This window comes from Urocitellus parryii, chromosome 15, assembly GCF_045843805.1.
Source record: "Urocitellus parryii isolate mUroPar1 chromosome 15, mUroPar1.hap1, whole genome shotgun sequence".
Lineage (NCBI taxonomy): Eukaryota > Metazoa > Chordata > Mammalia > Rodentia > Sciuridae > Urocitellus > Urocitellus parryii.
The window spans coordinates 6333061-6359665 of record NC_135545.1 but is presented as its reverse complement, the minus strand read 5'-3'; the positions used below and the strand labels follow the sequence as shown (position 1 = coordinate 6359665).

Genomic DNA, 26605 nt, shown 5'->3' with positions numbered 1-26605 from the left:
ATACATCATCGTAAGGGATTCATTTGTTGGCTAAATTAAGTGTCCTCTCCTCAACTCAGAATATTCAAGAATCACGAGTGAATTGCTTTAGAATCTCCGTGGCCTGATAAACCCACACTTGCATGTTAATCATGACGATCCCCAACTCTCAAATGGAAGTCCAGTGCGCTCTGGGGACGCATGCCATTCTTAAGCTCTCTCCCCCTCCCTGGGTCTGAACCAGGACAGTAACCACTTTCCCTAAGGCTCAGAGGTCTTGAGGGGTTCAGACTAGCTGTTGGGGGAAACCTGGGCATCCTCCCGTATTTACCCACCTACCCGGGGCCGGGCTCCTAAGAGGCCCTGTCCTCCTCCATCTCCTAACCATGGCCCACTTCAAACTCTTTGGAGCAGGCACTGTGCTGCCCCCTTCCACAGACGTGGAATTCCTTTGTCTAAAATCCCCTCGCTTCAAGGCTGGGCCGGGAACTGGGACCCCAGGAACTGGGACCCCAGGAACTGGGCCCCAGAGCCACACCTGTAACCATGGTGCCCCCAAACGTTCCATCCTGAGCCACACCACAGACCTCAAGGAGATTCCAGGGGCGGTCAGAGGAATTGACCCCAACAAGGACAGAGACCTCAGCAAGCCGCTCTGAGTCTCTTGCTCCTAACAGGGTCTCATCCTGGGGTGTGGGCTGTGGCGGGGATGGAGGAGGCCGAAGGGGCCACTGAGGGGAAGTCCGAGGCCCTTGGGAAGGCAGCATCCTCGGGGCCAGGTCTGCCACCCAGCCCCGTGTCTATTTCCTTTCTGTCACCCAGAGACCCTAAAAGGACACAGCTAGGGGGAAGAGGGACTCTGGTGCCCACATGGGCCGCTCTGGCCTCCACTGCCAGCCACTAGCCCAGGCTCACCTCTGCCGCTGTAGGGAGGAGGTCCTCTCGGGGACGTAGCTGGGTCCCCCGTGGTGACTGTCCCCGCTGCCCCCGCTGCCTCCCCGGGCCCAAGGCAGAGCCCCTCCAGCTGCCGAGGAGCCCCCAAACTGTTGGAGCTTGGAGCTGAGTTCACTGATGATGCTGGCTTTTACTGTGGCCAAGGCTGAGGCCTGAGGCTGGGTCAGAGGCCCAGGCAGGGGTGGCGGTGGTGGGCCGGGGCCCTCCTCCCAGGGCAGCAGCTTCCGAGGCAGGGAGGAGGCCGTTGGCAAGGGCACCGGTGGGACTTCTGGCTCTACTGCCACTGAACCCCCGGCTACACTTGCTGTCGAGGGTCCTGAGCAAGCACTCAGGGCCAGCAGCCCATCAGTTCCAGCCCCTGTCACCGAGACGGTGGGGCTGGTAGGGGTGACAGGGTCTCTCAGTCCCCCACTGGGGCCAGGCCGCAACCCTCCACTGGCCCCCAGTGCCCGGCTGCGGAGCTTAGAGGGAGTCATGAGCTGTGGGGGGTACGGTGGGCCAGGAGTCCCGCTCCCCCCGAAGGCCTGGCCGTCCAGGTAGGCCACATAGGTGTCCAGAAGCTCGGGGCCACTGGACACACCGGCCCCACCCCCGCCACCTCCACCCCCCCCTGCGCTCCCACCACCTTCAGCAGACAGGCTGCTCAGCGTGGATGCGCTACTGATGGTCTCCAGGGGGTGGTCACTGCTGCTCCGACTGTCCACCTCCTCAATACCAGAATCCGTGCCTGGTGGAGGGTCTGGACCCGGCTGAGGGACGGGGGGAGCCGGTGCTGCTGGGGCCGGAGGGCCTGGTGGAGGGGGGTCTCCAGGAGCTGAAGGAGCCCCCTGGGTCAGTGTGGCCACCTCACTGTCGTAGGACGTCAGGCTCGATGCGGTGGAGTCCAGGGTGGGAGGGGCGGGGGCCACCGCTGGGGGTGGCACCGGGGGTAGGGGAGTGGCGGGGGTGGGAGGGTCCGGCAGCGGGTGCGGAGGCCCAGGCGTGAGAGGCGACTCTGGCTTTTCGAAGCTGTTGGAGAACTCCAGAGGCGGAGGCAGAGGTTCCACAAAAAGGAATTCGCCGTCGTCCACGTCCACCGAAGGAGCGGGCGGCGGCAGGACCAGCAGGGGGAGCCCGTTCTCCTCGCCGCCCCGCGGGGAGGTGGGGGAGGCAGGCACGGAGCGGCGCGGGCTGGGCGGCGGGACTCCGGGCCCGTCTTCCGACGGGGGCCCCCGTCCGCCCGACGCGGTGGCCCTCGGCTGGCAATTCTCGAGGAACCGCACGTGCAGGGGCAGCCTCTCGGGCTCTTCGGGGGCTCCGGACCGCCAGGCCTTGCTCACGGCAGGGTGCGGGGCCGGGGGCTCGGGCCCCAGCTGCAGCAGGAGCGGCCCGACCCCAGGAGCTGTGGGGGGCAGGCGGTGCAGCAGGGAGCGTCGCGCGGCCGGTGGACTGGCCGGGAGGGACTTCTCCTGGCTGCCCAGCCCGGCCCGGTACCCCAGCTCCCGGCGCGCGGGGTCGGGCGGCGAGGCCCCCCAGAGGCGCAGCACTGGCTCGTGGTGGGCGTGGGGCGAGTGGTGGTGCGGGGTGGGCGGCGGGGCCTCGTAGCGCGGCGACGGGGGCCGGGGAGGAGGCTGGGGCGCCCCGCCGCCCTCCGAGGACTCCTTCAGCGCCCGCTCGCGGGCGGCCAGGGCCAGCCCGAGCGGGGAGGCCGGATCCAGGGCCTTGCCGGTCAGCGGGTGGACCAGGGGTCGCGGGGGCAGGAAGCTGGTAAAGGCGCTGCTGCCCCCGCTGCCCCCGTAGGCGCGGCCGCCGGCTCCGTAGCCCCCGTAGCCCGCGCCGCCGCCCGCGCCCGCCGACTCCAGCCGGAGGTAGGGCTCGGCCGAGAACATGCCCTCGTCGATGGATTTGGAGTGGCGCAGCCGCGGCCCCGGGGGCGCCCCTGGGCCCAGCCCGCCGTCGCCGCCGTCCTCATCCCCCGCGTCGGTGGACAGGAAGAGCGTGGAGCGCCGGCGGGCCTCGTTCTGCCAGCCCCCTTCCCTCCGGGCCGCCCCCACCAGGGCCGCTCCGAACTGGCTGGTGAAATCTAGAGTGGCCGGGCCGCTGGGCGAGGCGGGGGTGGGCACGGGCGAGGGAGACGGCGGCACGGGCGACACGGCCGGGGCGGGACTCGGCGAGGAGCCGCCGCCGCCGCCACCGGCTGCCTCGGGCTGGGTCGGGGGCTCGGCCTCGGTGCTGCTGCCCTGGCTGCTGCGGCCGCTGCTACTGGTGGACGGAGCCTTGATGATGATGGTGGGGATGGGGATGGAGTTCTTCTCGGAGGGCGCGGCCGCGGCTGGCGGCGGCTGCGGGGAGGCGGGGGACGTGGGCGAGGGCGCGGGCGGGAGGCCACCCTTCTGGGGCTCGCCCTCCACTTTGGTCTGCTTGACCAGCGGGCCCTTGCGGCCACGGCCGGAGCGGGCTGGCACGTACATGGCCGCGCTGGCCGCCCTGGGCGGCAGCTGAAAGTAGCGCAGGGCCGGGGCCTGGGAGGAGCTGCTGACCCCGACCCCGCTACCGTGGTGTGAAGGGGACGGGGCTCCAGGGGTCGGGCTGGGCCCGCCGCCCCGCCAGCCTCTCAGGCTCGGCTGGGGCCCCAGAGCCAATCGGGGAGGGGGGTCGTCCGGGGAGCCACCGGTCTCCATCTCTGGGGGGTGAGGGGGGTGGGCGTGGTGGTGGTGGGGCTGGGGGGGTGGGGCGTGGTGGTGGTGGTGGTGGGGCGGGTGGTGGTGGGCAGGGGGGAGGGGGCCACTGTGGTACAGGCTCTTCTCACGGCCCCCCACGCGCGTGTCGGGAAGGGAGGGTCCATCAAAGGACGCGGGGGAGGAGGCGGGGAGGGGTCCACCTGAGCCTGGGTTGAAGGGGCCACCCCGGGGGGAGGGGGTAAGGCGGCCGGAGGTGGAGGGGGCCGGAGGTGTGCTGTAGGGAGGCTCTGGTGGGGACGTCGTGGGTGGTGGGGGGATGTCCTCCGAACCAGGCACAGACAGGCTGCGGCTAAACTTCATGGCTGGGGGTGCTAGGTAGGGTCTATCATCCTCTGCAGCCCCTAGGGAGACAGAGAGGATCCAGGATGGGGCCTAGGGGCAGGAGTCTCCCGCTCCCCTATCCCATAGAAAGCAGAAGCAGTAGTAGGGATGGTGGTGATGATGATGATGGTGGTGATGATGATGATGATGACGATAACGATGACCTAGTATCACATGCTAAAAATTTCAGATATTAGCCCAACGCCTCCAATCGATACAGGTTGTGCACTGCGCAACAACAAACAGCAGGGGGAGGAAGAGGGCAGGGGGCGAAATTCATCTGAATTTCCTCCTGGAGCCATGAGGGGGCGCCTTTTTCTAATTTGCGGAAAGGCTGCGGTGTGCTGGTGGTGGCTTGGGGTGAGCCAAAGTAGCTTGAGCTGGGAAGGGATCCCGGTGATTATGGGGGTAGTGTGTGCTTCTTGTCATGTATATGCCGGAAGAAAATGCAGTCAGCGCCTCAGACCTGTGATTATACAGGTAGAATGCGCAGGGTGCAGCCAACGTTTAAGAGAAGTGATGGAGAAAGCACTGGGCACACAGCGAGACCCAGGAAGACCCCAAAGATGCAAGACTCGGGGAGACTGTGAACACTGGACGCTGGGGAACAGCTGGCTCCAATGGGCAAACCACTCTGGGAAGCTTGGAGGAGGGAGTTAGGTCTTTGCCTGCTCATCAGTTGTCGGGACTGTCTTTGACCCTCTCACCTGTTTCCCATCCCGCATCTGCCTTCCTCCCAACCTGTTGTCAACTCCCAGTTGTCTAAGGGCCCCATCCTCTCTTCTGAGCTCTAATCCTATATCCAGGAAGGCAAAAATGTCCTGTTTTGCAGATGCCGAGTCCAAAGCCCAGAGCAGCCACCTGTTCCAGGTCACACAGCTCAGGAGAGGAGCCAGGATTCACACGACACTTCCCCAGTTCCAAAGTCTGAGCTCTTTGCCAGACCTGACAGAACGTGGTCACAGGTGAAAGTAGAAAACATCTCCAAGCGCCCTTGCTTGACACGTAAATGATCAGGCACCCACCCCATGTCCCTCACATGCACCCTTCCAGGGACATACCAATGGATTTTTGCCGGAGCATAAGCCCAGGTCCCGGAGGCAGGAAAGAAGGACGCTCATAACTTGGCTGGGAGCGATGGTGGGGATCAAAGCTCGACTTTGGGGCGGCAGTCAGCAGGAGAGAGGAGAGAGCAGAGGAGAGTCAGTCAGGGCATGGAGCCTCCCGGCTGCCCACACCACCACCCCGCATTCCTCTGCCAGGGATCCACAGGCAGGGGGCACCGTGGGGAGAAAGTGGAAACACAGCTACGTCAGGGCAAAGTTTTTAGCGTGGGCAGGGGGAGAAAGGACGGAGAACAGAGCAGATGAGCAGCCAACCCCATGGCGCTACCATCACTAAGCTGCGCAGTCCCTGCCATCGTTTCCTGTATCCAGGTCCCCACCGGCGCCCACCTGGAGGGCAGCAGGAACCTCTTTCTTCCTACTCCTGCCCCTACTTATCCCCACACCCCTTTCTGGGTTTCTGGCCGTACAAAAATCAAAGGGATGCATACAAAAGTCAAAGGGATGTTTTGAGAAGAAATTCAGGGCACGCAATTGCCCCAGCATCCCATGTTGGTTAGAAGCAGATCTGAATTCCCAATTCTGTCTGCATGGCCCTCTGAGGGAGGCACTGCCGGTGCCCTGCAGACCCCTCCCCTCGAGCTCCCCTCCTGTGGGCGGCTCCTGCTGGCAGCACCAGAGAATCGCAGGTTCCCCCAGGGAACCAGCCTCTTTCTCAGAGCAGTGCCCAGGAGGGACTAGTAAGGCCCAGGTACCAGGCAGGTCTGGCTCCGGGGTGCAGCTCACACTCCAGAGCTCCTGTGGGATCAGGCTGAAGAGAGACTCCAGTGGGGACCGGTCTGCTGGCGTCACTCTCTGAAGGTTCCACCATAGCAGACGGCCGGCACAGAAATCACCATCTTGGGCTCCCATTCCAGATGACCCTCGCTAAGACGCCCCTGTCACCCGGCCCTCGCCTGCATCTCTCACCTGTTCCCTCTGTTCCCCCCACACCCCACCTCTTCTGCTCCCCAGCACCCCAGCTCTGTCCTGGCCTAGAACTGACAAGTCCCGGCTCTTCTCCCTGCAGCCTGTCCTCCCCCATCTCACCATCCTTTCATCTTTGACTCCTCCACCCCACAGTCCTCTGCCTGTCCCACAGCTGTCTGCCATGGGTCCCTGTCACGCCTGTCTTCATCTGAAATGACCCAGTTCACTTGCTTGTTCTCTGTACCAGCCTCTAACATGGAAGCTCCCCGAAGGCAGGGCAACCTCTCCCGGCACTCGAGCTACCAGCTCTAGGGCCACAGTACTGCTCGGGGAAATGTTTTAATGTCTTTTAAAAAGCAGAAGGAACAAAAGGAAGACAGGCCATCAACAGTCATCCTTCGGTATCCACGGTGATTGGTTTCAGGACCCCAGTGGGTACCGGCACCCATGGAAGCTCAAGTCCCTTATCTAAAATGGCACAGTATTTGCCTACAACCTGGGTACATCCTCCTGTATACCTCAAATCATTTCTAGATTATCTGTAATACTTATGAGATTGCAAATGCTCTGTAAAGAGTTGCTCTACTAATATTGCTCAGAGGGTAATAAGAAAAACGACATGTTTGGTACAGAGGCCATTTCCCCCCCACGTTTTCAATCTGTAGTTGGTTGAATCAGAGAATTTGGAAATTGAGGGTACAGAGGGCCAACTGTATTTGCCTTTGTACCCACATAAGCATGGAATATAGGAGGGGCTCACAAAGACAAAGTTCCCCACGCTCGGGGAAGTAAAAACAAAAATCTGCCTGAGGACAGCCACAGGCAGCCCTCTCCCCTGCCTGATGCTCCACAAGCTCAGGTCAAATGAGGGTGACTGACGGAGAACCAGCCAGCCACCCGCGCTGCTGGCGCACACTCCCCAGCTTCTGCCTGGTGGCCCCAGATGCCTCCCTTCTCTGTTTTTGAGACCAGAAGTGCAGAGACAGAAAACCGGATCAGGACAAAGTTCCCGCCTTTGGGACAGGACTCTATGTGGCCACCAGGCCCCTCCTTTCCCCTTGATCCAGCCTCTGCATTTCCTGCTTCAGAGCCTCAGCATTTGCTGGCCCCTCTGCCTGGGACAGCCTTTCCCTGTATTGCTGCTCTGCTTGGGAAGACTCCCCTCCGCGCTGGCTGGCTGGCTCTCCTGGGCGTCTGTGCAGTCTCAGGGTAGTCACTGACCATTTGGATGGAAATTTCAGTCTCTCTATGGCACAGCTACTGGTGGCTACCATGCTGGGTGGCACAGATGTGGCACATTTCCATCATCACAGGAAATTCTACTGGACTGCCCTGGTGGCCCTGGTGCAGTAGAGCCCAGACCTTCCTAAGGTCTGGGCCACCCCTCACTGCACTGCCTTCCTGCATTGGCCCTGATTCTGTGTTTGTCTCATTCATTCTACAAATATTTACGGAGCACCTCCTCATGCCAGGGCTGATGTGAATGCTGCAGATGCAGCAAACTTGACAAATGTCCCAGCCACATGAAGGGCAGGCAAGCCATAAACAAAATAAGTCAGTAAAATATAATGGGTTGACGAAGGTAAGTGGAAGTGTATGTCACTTCTGGGACGTCTCTAGCCATAACCCAAGAGGCAGCAAGGTGCCCTTTCTTGCCTTTCTGCCTTTCAACCCTGCAAAGTTCCTGTTACTTGGAATTGCTGGTGCAACAGCTAGAGCTCCAGCAGCCCTCTTGGGCTCTACAGCTGCTTTGCAGGCAGAAGCAAAGCTAAGATGCTGGAGCAGAAAGTGAGAAGAACCCCAGGTCTCCCTGACCATGAAGGCTGCCACCTTCCTGGGAATCCCTACCCCAGACTTCTCTAACATGAAAGAGACATGAGCATTTACCTTGTCAAACCACGGTGATCTGGAAATTTCTCTCACATACAGCAGAACCCAATTCTGCCCCACCCCACCCTGCAGGTGTAAGTTCTCTGAAGGAAGTGACTTTGCTTGACTGGTTTACTCCTACCACCTCAGACCCTAGCAGTGGGTGCTCAATAAATACGTATAAAATGCAGAATTGTTTGGAGGCCATACAAGACCCACTGAAAAGATGAGAGTGAGCCCTGAGGGCAAAACAGTCCTGTCCTTCTGAACATCCCATCAAACAGCATAGCGCCAGCTCGGGGCACAGGACGGTGTCTTCCGAGCACACCCCCCACTGTGACCACTTCCCCTCCTCTGTTCTCCACTGAGTGATCTCAGCCACCCAAGTCTCTCAACCTTGCTCAAACTTCTTCTCCTGCCAAAGGCCCTGCTTGGTTTCCCGTCCTTTCCTGCGGCTGTCTGTATCAGGGAGCAGAACCCTGTGAATGGTAAAGGTATTATTCAGGGGTGCAGAGAAAGAGGAGGGGCAGGTGAAGGGGACATCTTTGTGTGAGCCACTGGCCAGCTGCTTTCTACACTGGTCCCCCTAAGCCCTCAAACTCCTGAGCTGGGGTCAATGAGCCTGTTCTGATGATCATGAAAGAGGCTGTGGATCAGAGGGAACAAGGATTTTGTCCTAGATCAGCCGGTGAATGAGGAGAAGATTAAAGAGGTATCGGAGAAAGCAGACCAGGGTGCTGGGAGATGCTAAGATCAAATCCAGGTGGAAAGAGAGGGGAGGAAGCAGACGTGGGGCTGTGGAGGTGGAAGGCAGGGGAGGAGGGCAGGAGGACAGGAGGGTGGGGAAGTGCCCGGAAGAGCCGGGGGACTAGTGGGATCAGGGAGATGGGGGTCGGGTGAGAGCAGCTGGGAACTGTTTGGAGTGATGCCCAGGCAGTCAGGGCCACCGATAAGCTTCAGGGTGAGAGCCGAGAGTGTTCCTGGCTGAAGAGGGTGAAGATCAGTGAAAGACCCTTCAAGGTGTTAGAGGAAGGAGAGAAGAAGATATAAGAAGGGTCGGTTTCAGAGGTGTCCGTCGGAGCCATTATACCGTTGGAGGCGTCGGTCTGACAGCCTGCGGGGAGAACTGGCTTCCAGATGCCGCAGCCCACCTCCATCACCAAGCCCAGGGCATCCTCTCCCGCGCAGGGGGGCAGCCAATCAGAGTGCGACAGCGGCCCGTGACGTCACTGGCTGCCGGGCAAGATCCTCATTAGAAAGAGTCGGCCGTGGGTCCAGCTCTCTCGTGGCCTGGAGGAGGGTGCCCCGTGGCAGGGTGTGAGCGCTCCTGCTGGGGCGCAGGCTGCCAAGGGGCTGGGGAAGAGGATACAGCTCCTGAGAGGGGTAAAGGAGGCTGCACCATGGGAGGGCCCGGAATGGAGATGGAGGGGCAGATGGGGGCAGAGAGGGAGGTGGGGGCTCAGAAGGGCGGGAAAGACTGGGGGACAGGAGGGGAGATGAAATGCAACAGAGAGAAAGAGGGGCCCAGAGGGGCGAGCCTGGTAGGGCTGGAGGCGGGGAGGGCTGGGGTAGGGCTGGGGCAGTCCCAGGCCACCAGCCCAGAGTGAGGAATCTAATTAGAGGGAGAACCTAAGTTGAAAGAACGTCTGAAACTAGCACCCATACAGAGACTGCAGGGACCAGAGAGCAGAGACAGTGGCCAAGAAAGCGAAAGCCAGGCAGAAGGACAGACAGGCGAACAGCAGATCCCTCGGAGGAGACATGGCCTGGGCTCTGTGGCCCCACTGCAGCCGTGGGTCTCCCTCCCCACCCCTTAGGCCAATGTCCTGGGGAACTGAAACCTCTCAAGGTCCGAGTGCTGCCTCTAGTACAGACACAGAGGGGTCCACACGAAGGATGAAGAGGGAGAGAAGCAGAGGTGGAGATACAGAGGAGAATAACTCCCAGAAATGCGAGAGGCCAGTGAGATGCAGAAGCCTTCATGTTGGGTGCCGGAAAGATGAGGTTGGCAGGTGGCGGGGAGCAGAGAGGGGCAGAGAGCCCCACATACTTCAGGGCGCTTCCTGGGGGCTCCATGTATTTGCTGAATGAATGAAAGTAAGATTTGCTTTCACTAATCTGATATTCACTAGTCACAGTGGGGTCTCTCATCAGCACCTTGCTATGCTAGAGTTACCCTCCATTAAGGCTCATCATAATGGGCAAGGTCAGCTCTGACCCTGTGTAACAGAAGAGGAAGTTGAGATGCAGAGAAATGAAATAATGTGGCCAAACGTAGCACATGAAGTTAGGAGGATTTAAATGCACATTCACCTAACAGGTGAATTACAGAATTTCTGGGGTCTGCGAACCAAGGGAAACACCTGGGGCAGATTCACAGGGAAGAACATTCAGAGAGAGCAGGGGCTGAGATGCCTCTGGAAGGAAAGGAAGCCTGAGGAAAGAAAGGCCATCACGTGCCAGCCCACCAGCAAATCCTGATTGAGTGGGGGAGGGAACACGGGGAGGCCAGGATTGGAGTCCATTGAGGCTGAGACTCTTTTAGCCTCAGAATGGTGAGGCAGTGGTGCTCAACCAGAAGTGGCTTTGCCCAACCCGCAACAGTGGGTCATCTCTGGGGACAGTGGTGGACTGGAGGCAGTCCTGGAGGACCTTCCAGGGACGCTGCCAGACATCCTACAATGCACAGGACAGGTCCCACAACCCAGAGCCATCAGGCTCCGAATACAGACAATTCTGGTTATCTGTGGTAGTTAGGTTCTGTAAAGTCAATGTGCATTTTTGTCAACCTGTCAATATGTCACCTTGTTTTGTATGTGTTCCTGTAGAGACATACCTTATTTAATATAGTTTGTGGATTGGCATTAAACTCACCACCAGCAGCACCACAACTCATGCCTGAGAAAGCTCGTCTCCATAAGGCACATCACGGCCTTCCTGCACTTAGAAATACTAGGTGGCATTTCAGAACTATACTTGGGGAACATTTCAAACACTGAAATCGCCAACCAAAGGCACAAAGATGAAAAAAAAAATCCCTGGTATGAAATCAGTGACTCTAGGATGCCAGTCTACAGGGGTGTGCACCGGGCAGAGCGCTGGCTTAGTCCACCTTAGTCAGGAGCATGCATGTCGGATGACTTGAAAATTTTGCGATTCTGTCCATGTCCATGATGAATCACAGAAAGACCCACAGATATTGATTTGGGGGTCCAATTAAATTTTAGTGAGCAGGTGAGTTTGCAAATATAGAATCCTCAATTCCTGAGGATCCAAGAAACCCTGGTGTGTGTCAACAGGACTTGGACCTCGGCTCTGATTGAACATACACTGGAGGAGAGATCTAAGGCCAGCAAATTCAAATCTCTGAGGCCCTCTATTCATCCTCTGTTAAATGGGGATGCTTTCTCTCTCTCCTGTCCTTCCCTCCTGCCCTGAGAGAAGTTTGCTGGTACCAGATGGTACCAGAGGGTGAGGAGAGAAGACCACAGAGAAAACAGCGACAAGAAGGTGATAGAAAAGCATCTCTGAGAAGAGGGAGGAAGAGCCGGGCTCTAGGGTGGCCACTGTTTGTTGAGAGCCTGCTACGTGAGGAGTTGGGCTCCTTTAATTCTCCTAAAAAGCAATACAGTCATCTTTCACCCCATTTTACAGAGCAGGAAAGTGAGATGCCCAGAAATTAAGCAGCATAATCCAAAATGATATAGTTAGCCAAGGAAGTCAGGATTTGAAGTCACATCTCCCTGACTTTCATGGCCACGTTTTCTTTTGTTTTTGCACCAGGGATTGGACCCAGGGGTGCTTAACCACTGAGTCACATCCCCAGCCCTTTCTGTTTTTTTATTTTGACACAGGGTCTCACTAAATTGCTTAGTGCCTTGCTAAATTGCTGAGGCTGGCTTTGAATTTGTGATACTCCTGCTTCAGCCTCCTGAGCCGCTGGGATTACTGGCATGTGCCACCGGGCCGGCCCATGCTCCACTTGACCATGCACTTTTGATCTTTTGAATTTGCGGGAAGGTGAGCATGGGAGATAGCCTCACAGCTGCAGGGATTTCAAACTTCTTTGGAAAAGGGCATAAAGACAGGGCCTGTTGCTTACAGGCACTCCCCCAAGCTCTGAGAAGTGGCTAAAGACCTACTGCCTCTAAACTGGACAGAAATTCCAGGAGTCCTGGGGCAAAATTGGCCACCAGTTCTTGAATCTCGTGAAAGTATGAGACCCTCTACAGGATGTGGCATAACCCTTGGGGAGGCTATGGGAAGACTTCAGGCTCGACTGTGCACTTAGACAGGAATAAACTACAAGTCTTTATTTTTACATCCTCCAGTGAATATTCAACTCTTCCTCAATTAAGGATGTAGGCAACAAACTCTGCTAGTCTCAGCAAGACCAGCGCCTACATGCCCAGTAGAAATCACAGACATTTCCATATCCCATCACAGTGGTACGCATTTCTCAAAATAGTGTTTATGCTCCTCATGATTTTGAAATTAGAGTAGTTAAGATCCACCACCAGATCTTGTGTTGACAAAATGGGACCAATATTACGATATCACAAATTTTGCCTTTTAAAAATATTTTAAGCCAGGCATGGTGGTGCATGCCTGTAATCCCTGCAGTTCAGGAGGCTGGGGCAGAAGGATCACAAGTTTAAGGCCAGCCTGGGCAACTTAGTGAGACCCTCTGTCTCAAAATAAAAGGAGCTAGGGATGTAGCTCCGTGGTATAGTACCCCTGGGTTCAATTTCTTGTACTGCAAAAGAAGAAAGTAATAATAAAAAATTTGATTACTATTTTGGTGTAACCGTCCTTTTTTAAATTATACATATTTTGCATCTATAAGCATTATTCTGAGACAACTGGGGACCATGGCCCCTAAAAGCCAAGGAACCCAGCTCTAGAGTAAATGGCCCCTTGGCCACCAGATGGTAGGTGTGACCAGAGGGCAGGACCTGGGCAGAGAAGGAGGAGGGCTCAGGGAGAGTTAAGGCAGTGGGTGGCCTCAGGAGGTGACTGGTGGAGGGTGGGGTGAGGTACTGTCAGATCTGGGGGTGGGGGGACCTTGGTGTCAAAGGTACATCTCAGAGAGTACACAGCCAGGGAAAAGCCAGCAGGGTCCTTCCAGAAGAATCCAGGCTGAGACTGGACTATGAGTCTAGGGCCTGACTTCCTGGGTTGGAATCCTGTCCCCTTCTCTGAACCTCAGCTTCTGTAAATGGGCTAACAAGCATATGTACCGCACAGGGTGATTCTAAGGAACAAATGAGATCATCTTTGCCAAAAACAGCATCCCAAACTGATCAACAGCCACCTTCCAGAGGTCACCCTCTAGTGGGGAAAGGCTGCAGAGAAGGGACAAAAATAATAATTCATACATATGTTTTTGGAGGTGAGGGCTCACTGTGTTGACCAGGCTGGCCTTGATCCCCCTGGGCTCAAGCAATCCTCCAACCTCAGTCTCCCAAGTGGCTGGGACTACAAGTGTGTAGCACGGTGCCCGGCTTAATGATTAATATTTCAACAACTACCACTTGTTGAGCAGCTGTTATGCCAGGATCTCCATCTATGATATCATTCCGCCTTCCCTGAGACCCCGAGGAGCAGAGAGAGGCAGGACAAGAGAACTAAGATGAGGAGCAGGAGTGGCCAGTAGAGCCAGGCTAGGATAGACTGGATTTGCGGGAGAATGAGGGGCAAGAGAAAGGGAGCCAGCAAAGTGGGGAGAAAGGAGGGGACCCAGGAAGTGATGTGCCTCCAGGGCTGGCATGAAGCACAGGCAGTCAGGAAGCCTTCTGGAAGGGGAGAAGAAAGAGGCTCCAGGGCGGCACGTGCACCCCGCTGTTTCCTCCCCACCCCAGGCTGCCTACCTCGGTGGCAAAGAAGCCTTTGGGCCGGTGCTTGCCCAGGGACGCCAGGCCACCAGGCCCAGGACTCTCGCTTGCACTGATGGTCTGTTGAGCTGCCGCCAAGATTTCGTCCAGTTTGTCTAGACAGAGGCAAAGGTGGGTGGGGAGACAGAGAGATGAAGTTTGCTCAGACCCCGCCACAAAGGCAGAGCTGGCGCGGGAGTCGGGGAAGCCCGAACAGCGTTGTGAAGGAACCAGGAAAGGGCTGCTGTCCTCCACCCCGCGCACCGGCAGTCCTGCTGGGGGACACCTCTGCCCGCAGCAGGCAGGACCCAGCGAAGGGAAAGAGTGAGGCAGAGAGTAGGAGAGCCTCAGGGGAGGGGGCGGGCGGCAGACAGAGGAGAGGGGTGAGATCGTGGCACGCCTGGGGTCCAAGACACGCGCTCAGTGGAAGTGGCTGAGGGGCGCGGGGAGAAAGAGTGAAGGTGGCGCCCAGCAGGGCCGAGGGGTGGGGCACGCGGGCAACCCGGAGCAGGGCCGGTCATCTTACTGAGAGCCATCTGATACACGGTCCGCTTTTTCTCCATGCTGGGCACTGGCGCAGGCTGCTGCTCGTACTCTGTGGGCAAAAGAGACGGATGAAGCCCAAGGGCGCCCCAGCGGACGGGGCGGAGCAGGCTCGGCCCGTGGGCGTGGCTAGCAGGTGCAGGCCGGTGGGCGTGGCCAGCGGCTGCGCAAGCGCGAGTGGGGGCAGTGAGGGGCCGGGGGTCAGGGAGGGGCGAGTCCACCGGCGGGATCGGGAGACAGGGGCCCTCCCGCCAGTCCTGTACCCACTCACCACTCTTCTTCTTCCAAGGGGAGACTAGCCCGGGGGAGAGGCAGTAGAGGAGCCAAGAGTTAGGACGTCAGGGGGAGGCGAGGGCCCCCTCTCTGGAACGCCCCCCTCCCTCAGGGCCCCGGGTGGCGGGTGGTCAGCTGCCCGACCCGCCCCTGACGGCGGAAACCGGACCCCCCTGGGTCCAATGGGCCCTGTCTGGAAGGAGGGGTTCGCTCTCCTGTGTTATTGGGATTTGGGGGGAGCCAGTGGAAGGAGAGAGAGAGAGAATGGGGTGGGGGCGAGGTGGCACTGATGTAGGGAGGCCTGAAGGAAAGAAAGAGCGACCCGCAGAGAGCGGGACACATAGAGACCCTAAGAGAGATCCTGACAGAGAAACAGAGATACAAGAGGACAGGGGAACGTGTTCTCTCAGCGACACACAGGCAGGCCACAGAGTCTGGCCCATAGATTGGGGAACAGAAGGAGGACGAGGACCCTGATCACTAACAACACTAACAAACTCGAGGGACGGTCCAGCCCCCTCCCCACCCCTCCCTGGCCCTCAGCCCCAGCAGCCCCTCAGGCTCACCCATTTCCTCCAGCTCTGAGGTCATAGACTTGGAACGAAGGGAGATGGCTGGGGGCGGGAGCCGCTTAGCCTGCTGGGGTGCTGAAAAGGCGACGTGGGGGTGGGCGTCATCAGAACCATGGGGACAAGACCCCATGACTTCCTGCCACCACACTGCTCCCAGAGCTAGAGAACAGCACCTCCGGCATGCTGAGCCCTCCCTGCCTCCTTTTGTCCCCAGAAGGGTCATGAACAAGCAGCCTTGGGAAAGTGCAGGCCTCGGGTGGTGGGGACCAGCCATGAAGGCTCCTGAGGGTCTTGAGCTGGTATCTGTGAGATGCCCAGGCCTTGCCATGCAGGTGTGCCAAGTACCTTTCTTATGGACAGCTTCATCCATGTCCGGGTGCCTGGTGACCATCACCACCTTGACCATCAGTGTGTTGCCCCCTTGGCGGATCATGTTTACCACCTGTCGGTGGCCGACCTTCACCACGTTCTGCCCATTCACCTGTGGCACAGGTTTGCATGAGGGAGGGTAGTTTTCAGCTTCAGAATCCCAGCGAAGTGGCCTCCTACCCTGCCCTGTCCCCGTCCACCACTCTCCCCTCCCTCTGAACCTCCTCACCATTCCTGCCCTGGCCAGGCCCCTACCCCCTTCCTGAACTCCCTGGCTCAGGGTCCAGGAGGAGACTCTGCATACCCTATTCATCCCGGTCCCCTTCTCATCCCCCAGAAGTGTGTGTGTGTGTGTGTGTGTGTGTGTGTGTGTGTTGGAGACAGCTCTGTGCCATTCTTTCATGACACTTCAGAAGAGACCTCAGATGGAATTGTGGCTGGGGGTGGCCAGGGAGCTGGGAAGCCTGGTGCCAAAGGAGACTCTGGAGTTGGGTAGGCAGATCTTGGTGTGGACTATGAGGGGACTGGGGGGCCTGTCATCATGGCCCCATGGAAGAGAGGTGGCAGGACTCACCTCGATGAGGAAGTCTCCCATTCGAAGTCCAGCCCTCCATGCCACGCCGCCCTCGTCCACTGACTCCAGGTACTGCAGCGCCGGGAAGGCCGGGGTGGGGGTGAACTCCTCGATGGGGGTCTGCGCTGCAGACAGGGAGGAGCCGGCGGGGTCGGAGGGGAGGGGGTGGAGAGGCCAAGCAGGGGATGGGGCTCAGACCCAAGTCACGGAGGCCTCACCGTAGCTGAGGGACCAGCACCCTAGGGTGGGGTGGTGGGAGGGGTGGGGTCCCTTCCTCTTTCCATGCCTCCCACCCTGGCCCTGCTTCCTGGGTCAGAGAGCCCTGCTCCCAGCCCCTCCCCGGCCGGCACTCACCCTTGGCCCCCCGGAGCACGAACCCAAACCCCTCACTGTCCTTCTTCTGCAGTAAAACTGTCTTCTCCTTAATGATGTAATCGCTGGCAGGAAGGCAGGAGGGATGGGGGTGGAGAAGGGATCATGAGATACAGAGCTGGCGCCCCACCCAGCAACCCGGTGCCCCAGCCCCTGCTCTGCTCCGGGACCATTCAGGGCACCTCCTGGGATGTCTCTCCGTGTGCATGTGCTGGCAGCAGCCCTGACAGGCCTCCCCCTCAGAGCCCAGAGTGCTCTCTCTCCCACTCACTCTTTCCTCATTCATCCATCCATGCATCCAGCCACCCATCCATTCAGCAAGTAGTTACGGGGCCCACTGTGCACCAGGAACGCAGAGGGCTGGGGAGAGAAGCCTCCAGAGACACAGAGCTTAGCTTGGGTCCCTGCTAGCCACTTCCTTTCTGTGACCTTGAGCCCATGACTTTAACCATTTGTGCCTTGGTTTCCTCACCTATAATGGGGGATAATTACAGACCCTGCCTGATGGGGACATGAGGGAATTCAGAGTGGGTAATATGCATGGTGCATGGCACAGCGCCTGGCAAAAGCCTGTGTTCAGTGGGACCTGTACACCATCCTGGGATCAAGGTATTAAGTCACAATGACACATCCTTTGACAAGACCCCTCTCAACTCCGTTACTATACATTACAGTAACACTTCCTGAGGTCCCCAAGCCAAGTGGGACTCTGCTTGCTTTGTACTACCAAATATGGCAGCCACGGGCTGCATGTGACTATTTTTATGAAAGCTAATCAAAACTAAAAGCATTTAGTTCCTCAGTCACAGTGGCCACATGCGGCTGGTGGCTACTACCATGCAGGACAGTGCTGACACAAAACATTTCCACCACTGCAGAAAGTTCCAGTGGGCTTTATTTAGGCCTTGGTAAATCTCAAGTGCATCCCCTGAATGCCATCAGTATGCCCTAGTAAAATGTGAACTCCCCATGAATATTCTGACAGTCCTCAGGAAAGCCACCAAGTCCCACCAGTACATTTGGGCAATGCTCACAAACCCAGTAAATATCAATGAAACTGAAAACTTTGCATTTATACCCCCGCCTGTGCAGGTTTGCTCAGACCACTGTCCCAAATTCCAACATCACTACTGTATATCTCAGCAATGCACAGCTCATCCTCCAGGGAGACCAAGACCCCAGGTCCATCAAGAATGCTCAAACACCCTGGACCCAGACCACTCCCTTCTGAACCCCCAAGAATACCTAGGAGCCACAGAATGCACACCTGTTTGGCCCCAAACATCCTTCAGTAATAACTGGAGCTGGAGACACTGCATACTTGTAGACCCTCCCCACTGTTCCTCTTGCACGTCCTCAGGTATGCCAACAATGCCCAGACCCCCTCAGCATACCCCAGTAACATCCATGCAGCTTCAGCACACTCCAATAATAGCCAAGCGTGCTCCCCAATTACCTGCCCCCACAGATTTAGCAAAACAGCCCTCCACGAATACTCCAGTATATTTCAGTAACACCCCCACATATCCCAGTATGCTCCAATAATAACTTCCCCCTCACTCCAATCTCAGTGTATTCCCATAACACACCCCCTGACACATCCCAGCACATGCCAATAATACCCAATGTGCTTCTAGTGTATTTTGGCATCACCCCCACAGGCACCCCTGTATACTCCCATGAACCCCACCAGTTCCACTGTAAAATCTATACATCTGTATCATAGCAACCGTATTCAGCATGTGCACGTGTACTGCCAGCCCGTCTCCACACTCCTTAGCGCGCCTTAATGTGCTCGACAGCACATATGTACACACAGACACATCTGAGCCGCAGCCCTTGCTGGAGAGTTCACCCTGGTCCAATCAACACTTCCACACCACACTCACCATGTCTTCCTCCCCCTGACCTATGCAGCCCAGCGCCTGGCCACCTTTGCAGCTAATGGAGCTGCTGCTGGGAGAGAAGGGCTGAATGAGGCGAGATGAGGGGAACAGGAAGGACAAGGGGCCAAGAAGCCTTGGGCGCAGGTACAGTGGGGAGGTAGGGTCAGCAGAAGTTGGTTCTGAAGTCAGGGCTGCCTGCTCCTGACCGTGCATTTGGTGACATCCTCATCCCCACTTTTGCCCCGCCCCCAATCTGACAACCTCCTCCAAGCCTTATGTCCTTGCTACTCCCATATCCTTTCCAGCTCTCCAGGCCCCACCTGCAGCCAAGAGTGCCCATCAGCACCCTTTATCCCTCACCAGCAGCACTACCTCTTTCCTTCATTCATACCTCTCACCCCTCCCTCCCCCACCTTCCCCCTCCCCACACCTTCCTCACTCTCCATCCACAAGCCTCAGAATCCTCCATCCCACAGCACAATCAGTAAAACCCCATGCTGTGATAGAGGCACTTGCTATGGGCAGGCTGTACATAAAGCCCCTCACAGGCAAAGCACTCATGTGTCCCCCCACAACCAGCCTGTGAGGTACATGTAAGTACCATTTCCACTCTGCAGGTGAGGGAACAGAGGAAAAAAAGGTTAAGTAACTTGCCTGAAGTCACAGGGTGAATAACATTCAATAATATCCAAGAAAATACCTGGGCCACTGCAGTAATAATACACTCTACTCCATTGCACCCAAATACCTTGAGCACATACACAAAATCACCAGGAAATGTCCTCCAGCACCTAAAGTTTATCTCAAGTTATGCCAACCACACAGCGAGTAACACATATTGAACTGCTAAATGCCACTGTTCTAAGCACTTCACGTTTATCTATTCATTTAATCCTAACATCAGTCCTAGGAGGCATTAACTGTTATTGTTCCCATCTTACAGATGAGGAAACTGAGGCACAGATAAAAAACTTGCTCAAGATCACACTAGCTACAAAAAATGTGGAAGCCATGATTTAAACTTCCCATAAGCAGTATGTCCCAATAATCCATATACCCTAAGTGTCCAAACACCCCCCAGATCACCACAGCATCCCTCTGACCTTCCCTCCCAATTCCCACCTCTGAATCCCATAAGGGACCTCTCTCCTCGTTCTCATGACTGGGTCACATGAGCCCTGGCTATCTGTGGTGGCCCCCATCCCGCCAATTTCTCAACTGCCCTCTTGTCCCCCAGCTTCCTGCAACTCTGTATTTCGTCTCCCCTGTCTCCTCCCCCTGACCTCACTCCATACCATCTTGCAGTTCCTCCTCACCCTAACCACTCCACCAGCCTGCACAGCCCTCTGCAGACCCTTATCCGACCCCAGGGGACCATCTTTCCACCTCCCACAGTCCCTTCCCCAAAATGTCCTCCTCAGGCTCCTGTGACCTCCTCACCCTATCCATGCCACCTCTCCCTGCTTTCCTTAGCCTCATCTCTCCAACGTCCTCTTTGGCCTCCTCTGTATGTGTCCCCTAAATCACCCTCAGTTCCTACTTTCCACCCCACCGGTTCATCCATGGGAAGCTCTCCTCCTTGCATCCTCAACTCAGTTCCCCAGCACCCACCGAGCACCCTCCAGCACCCTCCGCAGCTCTATTCGCAGCTGCATTCATTTACATTCCCTGCGTCCTCTCCCCTGCTCTCCAGGCTGCCCAGATCCCCACCCCCAAATTCTCTTCGCATTCCCGCATTCCCTCTGTACCCCATTTCCTTTCTTTGCACACTCCACACACCCCATGCTCCAGCATCCACTCCCTACTCCAGCACCCCCACTCTCCCTGTCCCTCCCGCTCCTACTCAGGCCCCTCCACCTTCCCCTCCCCCACATGTGCTACCCACACTGCACCCCATTCACGCTCTCTGGTGCGGACTACCTGCCTGTCAGGAGCTGGCACAGCGCTCTCCCCCAGGCCATCCCTCGGCGTCCCTGAGAGGCCTCTGGAGCTCGGCGGCCAGCTCCTGTTCCCTGGATCCCACACGCGGAGACTGCGGCGTCCACTCCCCCACCCCCACGCGGAGGTCCTCCTCACACACTCAGAATCCCACAGCCCCACGCCTGCGGCTGTACATGGCGCCCCTCCGGTGCTCAGCCCCTCCCCGTGTGCCCATATCCATGGGCATCTCCACAGCAAGCCCAGAGGCCCCCACACAGGGAGGCCAGCCCCCTTCTCCATGCTGAGAAGTGGCAAACACAAGCAGATGCGGCTCCCCATGCAGAAGCTCAGCTGCGGCCCAGTACACGTGCCCGGCATGGGCAGAGGGCAGAACCTCTGGCTCACAAGGGTCCCTACCCACGCAAGACCCCCTGGGGGCAAGGGGAGGGGCACCTGGTGATAGAAACACAAGAGGGACCAGTGAAGGGGCTAGTGGGGGAGGGGCAGGCTGGGCACTGGAGGTGGGGTGTTGGGAAACATAGCCGCAGTCCCTGGGACAGATCCACTCCATCACTCTCTCTCTCACACACACACACACACACACGCACACACGCACGCACGCACACACACGACTTCCCAGACAGCCTCACTATTGTTCCAAGTCACACAGAGACAGACACTGTCACACAGGGCCACACAGATGGACACAGCTGTGGGGTGGGCTAGGAGCCCGCCAGCTCCCCATCTCTCTCCGTCTCACACACATACATACACATACGGCTGCAGGCGGTCACACACACGCATATCGACACAGCCATACTGACACACGCACAGTCGCACAGTGACACGCAGCGGAAAAAGAGGAGGGGAGGGGAGGGGAGACTGGGGGCGGATTGCGTGTGTGATGGGGGGACGACTGTGAATGGGAGAGAGGGGTATGAATGGGGGGACTTGCCAACTCCGGGAAGAGGGGCGGGGAAAGGGGGATCAGTGGAACAGGGGCCTGGGGGTGTCGGTGCCTGAGGGAAGCCACTGTGGCTCCCCGGGGAGGGCTGCACAGAATGGGGGCGCTGACGGCGGCAGCAGGGGCAGTGGGTGCTGAACCTGGAGTGGGGTCCGTCTGGAGGGCCAGACTGGGGAAGGGTCTTGCGGGAAGAGGAGAGGGGTCAGGAACCGTGGGGGGGGTGGGGGACGGTCGGGGGGCTGAGGAGTGTGCGCGGGGGCTCTAGCAGAGGGGCCCAGGGAGCCGGCCGAGGGATCGCGAGGGATGGAAGGGCTCTAGGCCGGGCCGAGGTTAGGGACAGGCAGGGAGGGCAGGGGGAGTCTTGGGCTGGGGGCAGCCCTCGGAGGGGCGCTGGCGGCCGGGCAGGGTCCCGGGAGCGGGCCGGGGCCTCGGGCCTGGCCGCAGGGAAGGGGCGGCGCGCTGGGTTACCTGTAGATGTACCAGACGCTGCGCCGCCGGGGCCCCAGGGCCGGCCAGCTGGAGGAGAGCGCGGGGGGCGGCTGCGGCAGGGAGCCCCCGCCGGGGCCGCCCCCGAGACCCCCGCCGCCGCCGACCGCAGACAAAGCCATCGCCGCCGCGGCCCCGGCCCCGGCCCGGGTCCCGGTGCCGGCCGCCCCCGCCGCCGCCGCCGCCGCCGCGTCCCCGTCCCCGCTCGGCCGAACCCCCGTGTCCGGGCCCCCAGGCCCCGCCTCATGCTGACCCGCGCCGGGAGGGGGGAGGGGGAGGGGGCGCGCACCCCCCCGCTGGAGGGAGGGCAGGGCCGGGGGCTCACATGCCGGGGGGCGCGGGGGCGCGGGGCGCGGGGTCGGGCCGCGGCGGTAGCGCGAGGACCGCGGACGGCGCCGGCTTCAGCACCGCGGACAGCTCCGGAGGCGGCGGCGGGCGGGAGGCTTAACCCCTTGGCGTCCTGCGCCGGGTGGCGGAGGGGGCCGGGCAGGGGGAGGGGGCTGGGAGGGGAACGCGGGGGCCCCCTTGGCGGGAGAAGGGGGAGGGGCGAGGCGCGGGGGGAGAAGGGGGAGGCACTTCCGGTCTGCCCCCCCTTAACCCCCCTCCCCCCTCCAGAGCCCTCCCGCGCAGGTGCAGAGCGAGGGAGAGCGGGGAGAGGGACGCACAACATCACACAAGATGCCTCGCAACCGCGTGCAGGGACGCATGGACAGAACCTCACTCCCGGGCAGGGACACCACGGGTGAGAGAGGCCCCGGGAGCGGACACGCAACCCACCACCACAGACCAACACACAAGGCACCCCAACACCGCCTGACAGGGCCCAGAAAGGAAGTCCAGGACATTCAGACCTGGCCCCTGGGGAGGCAAGACAGCCCTCCCCCATGGCCCAGAAGCCCTGCCAGAGGGAGACACACAGCACCCCAAGCCGGCAAGAGGAGAGAGTGGCACACACCAGGAGGGGGATACACAGCTGAATGGCCCTGCTCCAGCAGGGGTGCTGGGGCCCAGTAGTGGGATGCAGGACAGACAGAGGCCAGGCCAGGTCACCACAGAAAGGGCCAGGTAGAACACAGGGAAGGCAGGAGGAGGGGGCCTCAGGCACTCCACACACACAGCAGCACAGGGAGCCCCAGGAGCAGTGGAGGAGAAAAGACAGGAACCACAGTAGACAGCAAGACAGGCTAGCAGGAGGGGAAGGAGGTAGAGAGGGACCACCCCCAAACAGCTGGTGAAGCAAGTGACCTCCCAGACCAAGGCCAAGGAGAGGCCCAGAGAGATGTGGACAGAGACAGAAGCAGAGGCCAACTCTCTGAAGCAAGGACACCAGGGGTGGGGGAAACCTTGATACTCACCCGGTGCCCAGAGCCGGAGACGTGCCAGGTGAACACGCACAATGGTCAAGCGCCTCAGACCCTCGGGGCGCAGGGTGGCATTCCAGTCCCACTCCCTCTCCCCATGTTGTCATTTCTCTTCCCACCCCAACCCTGACCCTTCCCCACTGGCCAGAACACAGACACATAGGTTTGGACACATTTAATGGAAGGACGCTATGAACAAGGAGACCCTTCCTTGGCTTGTGGGACGGCGGAGGAGAGTGTCATCTCTCAGACACCAGATTATGACCCTCCCTCTCCCACAGCCCTGCCCTCTGGAAGCCCAAGCCCTGCAGTCCTCCCTTCCTCTGCTCTCCCCTCCCCCAGCATTCCAGATCCTGAATTCCAGATCAATCAGATAGATGCAGATGCATGCACACACTCCTCTGTGCTGACACGCACAGCAACATGCACAGACCCACAGATGTGTACAGAGACCCGCCTATCCACATGTGTGATCAGACACATGAACACTTCTGGCAGTGCTTGCCCACAGACTCAGAGAAGCACAGATATGCAGAGCCAGTTGCACAGTTAGCACAGTCACAAATGCACAGAGCATTGGGACAGAGCATTTTTACAGGGACCTCCATCTAAAGGCCTTCCAGGGACAGAGCATTTTTACAGGGACCTCCATCTAAAGGCCTTCCAGCCACACATGCACACGGATGGGTGTCATGCACACCTACAGAGACACACATCCACACATTGGGAAACCTCAGCTCTGGTCGTGCACACGCACACATTCATTCACCCCACAGGCACCCCCGTCCTTCCCATCCTGACCCCGTCCCCTCCCTGCCCCTCCCCTCTCACCTCCCTGGGCCAATCCCATCCATCAAGCTTCAGAAGCAAGTCAGCCAGCAGCCAGGGAGGGGAAAGGTGTCAGTGTGCCCCTCTCCCGACCCCATCCCACCTGGCCCTGCCCGTCCCCTCCCTACACCAGTGCAAGGCAGGGGATGCACACACACTTCCACTGCATGTGACTGCACGATGGGGCACATGAAGGAGACCAGAACCTCCACCCAGCCACACACACGAACACCCCCGGGGTACCCAGCCACCTCATTAGTCTCTGGCTACCCCAAAATGGACAGTCTCAGTGGCTGCCAAGCATGGTTTGCAGTTGGGCTGAGTTGTCTGAAGCCAACTGCCTTCTCCCACCCTTGACACCCCTCCAAATTTTGGGAGGAGATGAGATGGGGGCTTAGAGCTGGTGGACATAGCTAAAGTGTGGAGCCTGCAGGAAGACTAGGGTGGGGGGCACCTGAGAGTGTAAAGACATTTACCTTGGGGCATCAAAGCTGTCGTAGGAGCCCACAGTATAATGCCGGAAGAGTCTCTTTGCTTTGTCACTGCGGCTTTCTGCAGGAGGACAGGGAACAATCTTGAACCCTTGCTTTGGAATCCATGAACCCACCCCAGGCTCCTGACCTGAGCCTTCCTTCTCCTCCAGCACCCCACCCGTTCCCCAGGAGGAGGAGAGGAAGGGAGATGAGGATTCTAGGGTGTACTGGGGACAGTTGGGAGTTCCTTGTTACCTTGCTTTCCCTCCTGGGAACGGTTTGCCACCTCTTCCAAGCAGTCAGAAGGGAACCAGCCAACACGACCTTTGACCTGGCCTTCCCAGAAGCCTCCTTCCCCGATGCTGAGCACTGGACGGGAGCAGAGACATGGGAACATTTTGAGGTGTCTCTGCTGCTCCCCAGCCGCCAGCACACTCCTGAACACGTAGCCTGCCCACAATCCCTAGCACCTGACTTACGGGCATCCTCAAGAAATGTCTGGAGAAGGGTGAGGGGATCATGGGAGAACCAAACCATGTCACTATTACCTTCAAGATTTCTGGACCCAGGGGGGACATCAAGAAACATAGGGAGTGAGGGGAGCTGGGCCTGAAGGTACATGCCCGTAATCACAGGGACTCCAGAGGCTGAGGCAAGAGGGTCGCAATTTGAGGCCAGCCTCAGTAACTTAGCAAGACCCTAAACAACTCAGTGAGACCCTGTCTCAAAAAAATTAAAAGGTCTGGGGATGGATGTAGCTCAGTGCCAACAACCTTGGGTTCAATCGCCAGTGCCAAAAAAAAAAAAAAACAAAAGATGGGGCTGGGGTTGTGGCTCAGTGGTAGAGCACTCACCTAGCACGTTCAAGGCACTGAGTTCAGTCCTCAGCACCACATAAAAATAAACAAAAGAAAGGTATTGTTTAATAAAACTAAATTAAAAAAAAAAAAGAAAAGAGCCACGGGTGGGGGGGAGGCATTTCCTGACATGGTCCTCCCAGGTTAGGGGCAGGTCCTCCGTCCTTATCTGTCTCCCCTGGTCATCAGCCGCAGCCAAGCTGTATAATTCCCCTAAACCATCCTAGGCCCTCCCTGTGAACTTGGGTGGCCATTGCAAGGACAAGCTGTGCTCCCCCTGCCACCGTGCTTCTGCCACATTCTGAAGTGTCCTTGCCACTCAAGTCTTTTATCCTTTCCTCCAGGGCCCCCCCTCGGCCTCTTGGCCTCCCTTGGCTCTCGGAAGAAAAAGAAATTAAAATCTCCTCCTTCCTTCTCCTCACCACAACTCAGGATGCTTGCTGCCAGCTCCACCTCTTGGCCAGTGGGCACATCTTCACCCTCTGCCTGCTACATGCCTGGCGTTGGGTACAGAGACGGGTGACCAGGCTAGCAACGTTTACCCAGCTCTCACTCTGTGCCAGAACCCTACAGTGAGCATCTTCACTATCGCTGTTTTACTGACAAGGAAACTGAGGCTCAGGGAGCGACATCATTTGCCCAAGGTTCTAGGGCCCGTCACTGGCGGGGTGGCTTTGAACACAGATCAGTTTCCAGAGCTGATGCTTTGAGTCATTCATGTGCTGCTAACTTTTCATCCAAGGCTCGCTGCTGCTGCTGCTGCTGCTGCTGACAAGTGATAGACACTCGTCTTCCCTGTTCCCAGCAATCCTCATGACTCTGTCCCCACTCCTCCACCTCATTCAGTCTTTGCACCCACCCAGGGAGGGAACAACTGTTTTTCCACTTTGTGCATGAGGACACTGAAGGTGACAAAAAAAAAAAAAATCCCCTATCTGGAGATGGCTCAGGCCACTCTAGGAGTTGAGATCCTTTTCCCTACACAAACAGCCTCCTTTGATAGGATGTGGGGAATTCAGCTGAGGTGTCCAGGGTCATGCACAAGAGCAGAGATGGCAAGTCCAGGGGCCTGGGTTCCTGGCTGGCTGTGCCATGCTTGGCTGGGCAGTCTCGTAATCAGTCATTTGTTACTGGATGGATACTTATTTAGTGCCAGTCATGACCAGGGTAGACACTGTTGCACACAATCACTGTGGCTCCTGCCCTCAGGGAGGTCCCAGACAAGTGGCTGTTGGAGAAGTAACTCTACAAGCCACTGCAGGATTGGAAAGTGAGGCCAGAACTCAAAGGAAAAGAACAGGGTGTTGGGAGAGAGGGCAGATGGGAGTGCATAAACTGGATGGCAGAGGGCCCTGGGGTCCCCTGAGGATTGACATAT

At 58.2% G+C, this 26605-nt stretch overlaps 1 protein-coding gene across 2 annotated transcripts in view; it reads right to left on the bottom strand.

The window, feature by feature from the left end:
* Shank1 (SH3 and multiple ankyrin repeat domains 1) overlaps window positions 1-26605 on the bottom strand; it is a 40843-nt gene that overhangs the window by 1702 nt on the left and 12536 nt on the right. Inside the window, exons 12-23 of one of the 2 annotated variants that reach the window (XM_026406351.2) lie at window positions 24626-24739; window positions 24374-24449; window positions 23901-23927; window positions 16435-16517; window positions 16081-16205; window positions 15483-15618; window positions 15132-15212; window positions 14564-14587; window positions 14276-14344; window positions 13747-13865; window positions 5036-5132; window positions 895-3994 (exon numbers count right to left, since the gene is read on the bottom strand). In XM_026406351.2, coding sequence (XP_026262136.2) covers window positions 895-3994; window positions 5036-5132; window positions 13747-13865; window positions 14276-14344; window positions 14564-14587; window positions 15132-15212; window positions 15483-15618; window positions 16081-16205; window positions 16435-16517; window positions 23901-23927; window positions 24374-24449; window positions 24626-24739 — 4051 coding nt within the window. The remainder of the gene's footprint in view (window positions 1-894; window positions 3995-5035; window positions 5133-13746; window positions 13866-14275; window positions 14345-14563; window positions 14588-15131; window positions 15213-15482; window positions 15619-16080; window positions 16206-16434; window positions 16518-23900; window positions 23928-24373; window positions 24450-24625; window positions 24740-26605) is intronic. The other variant, XM_077793161.1, reaches the window with a different exon arrangement.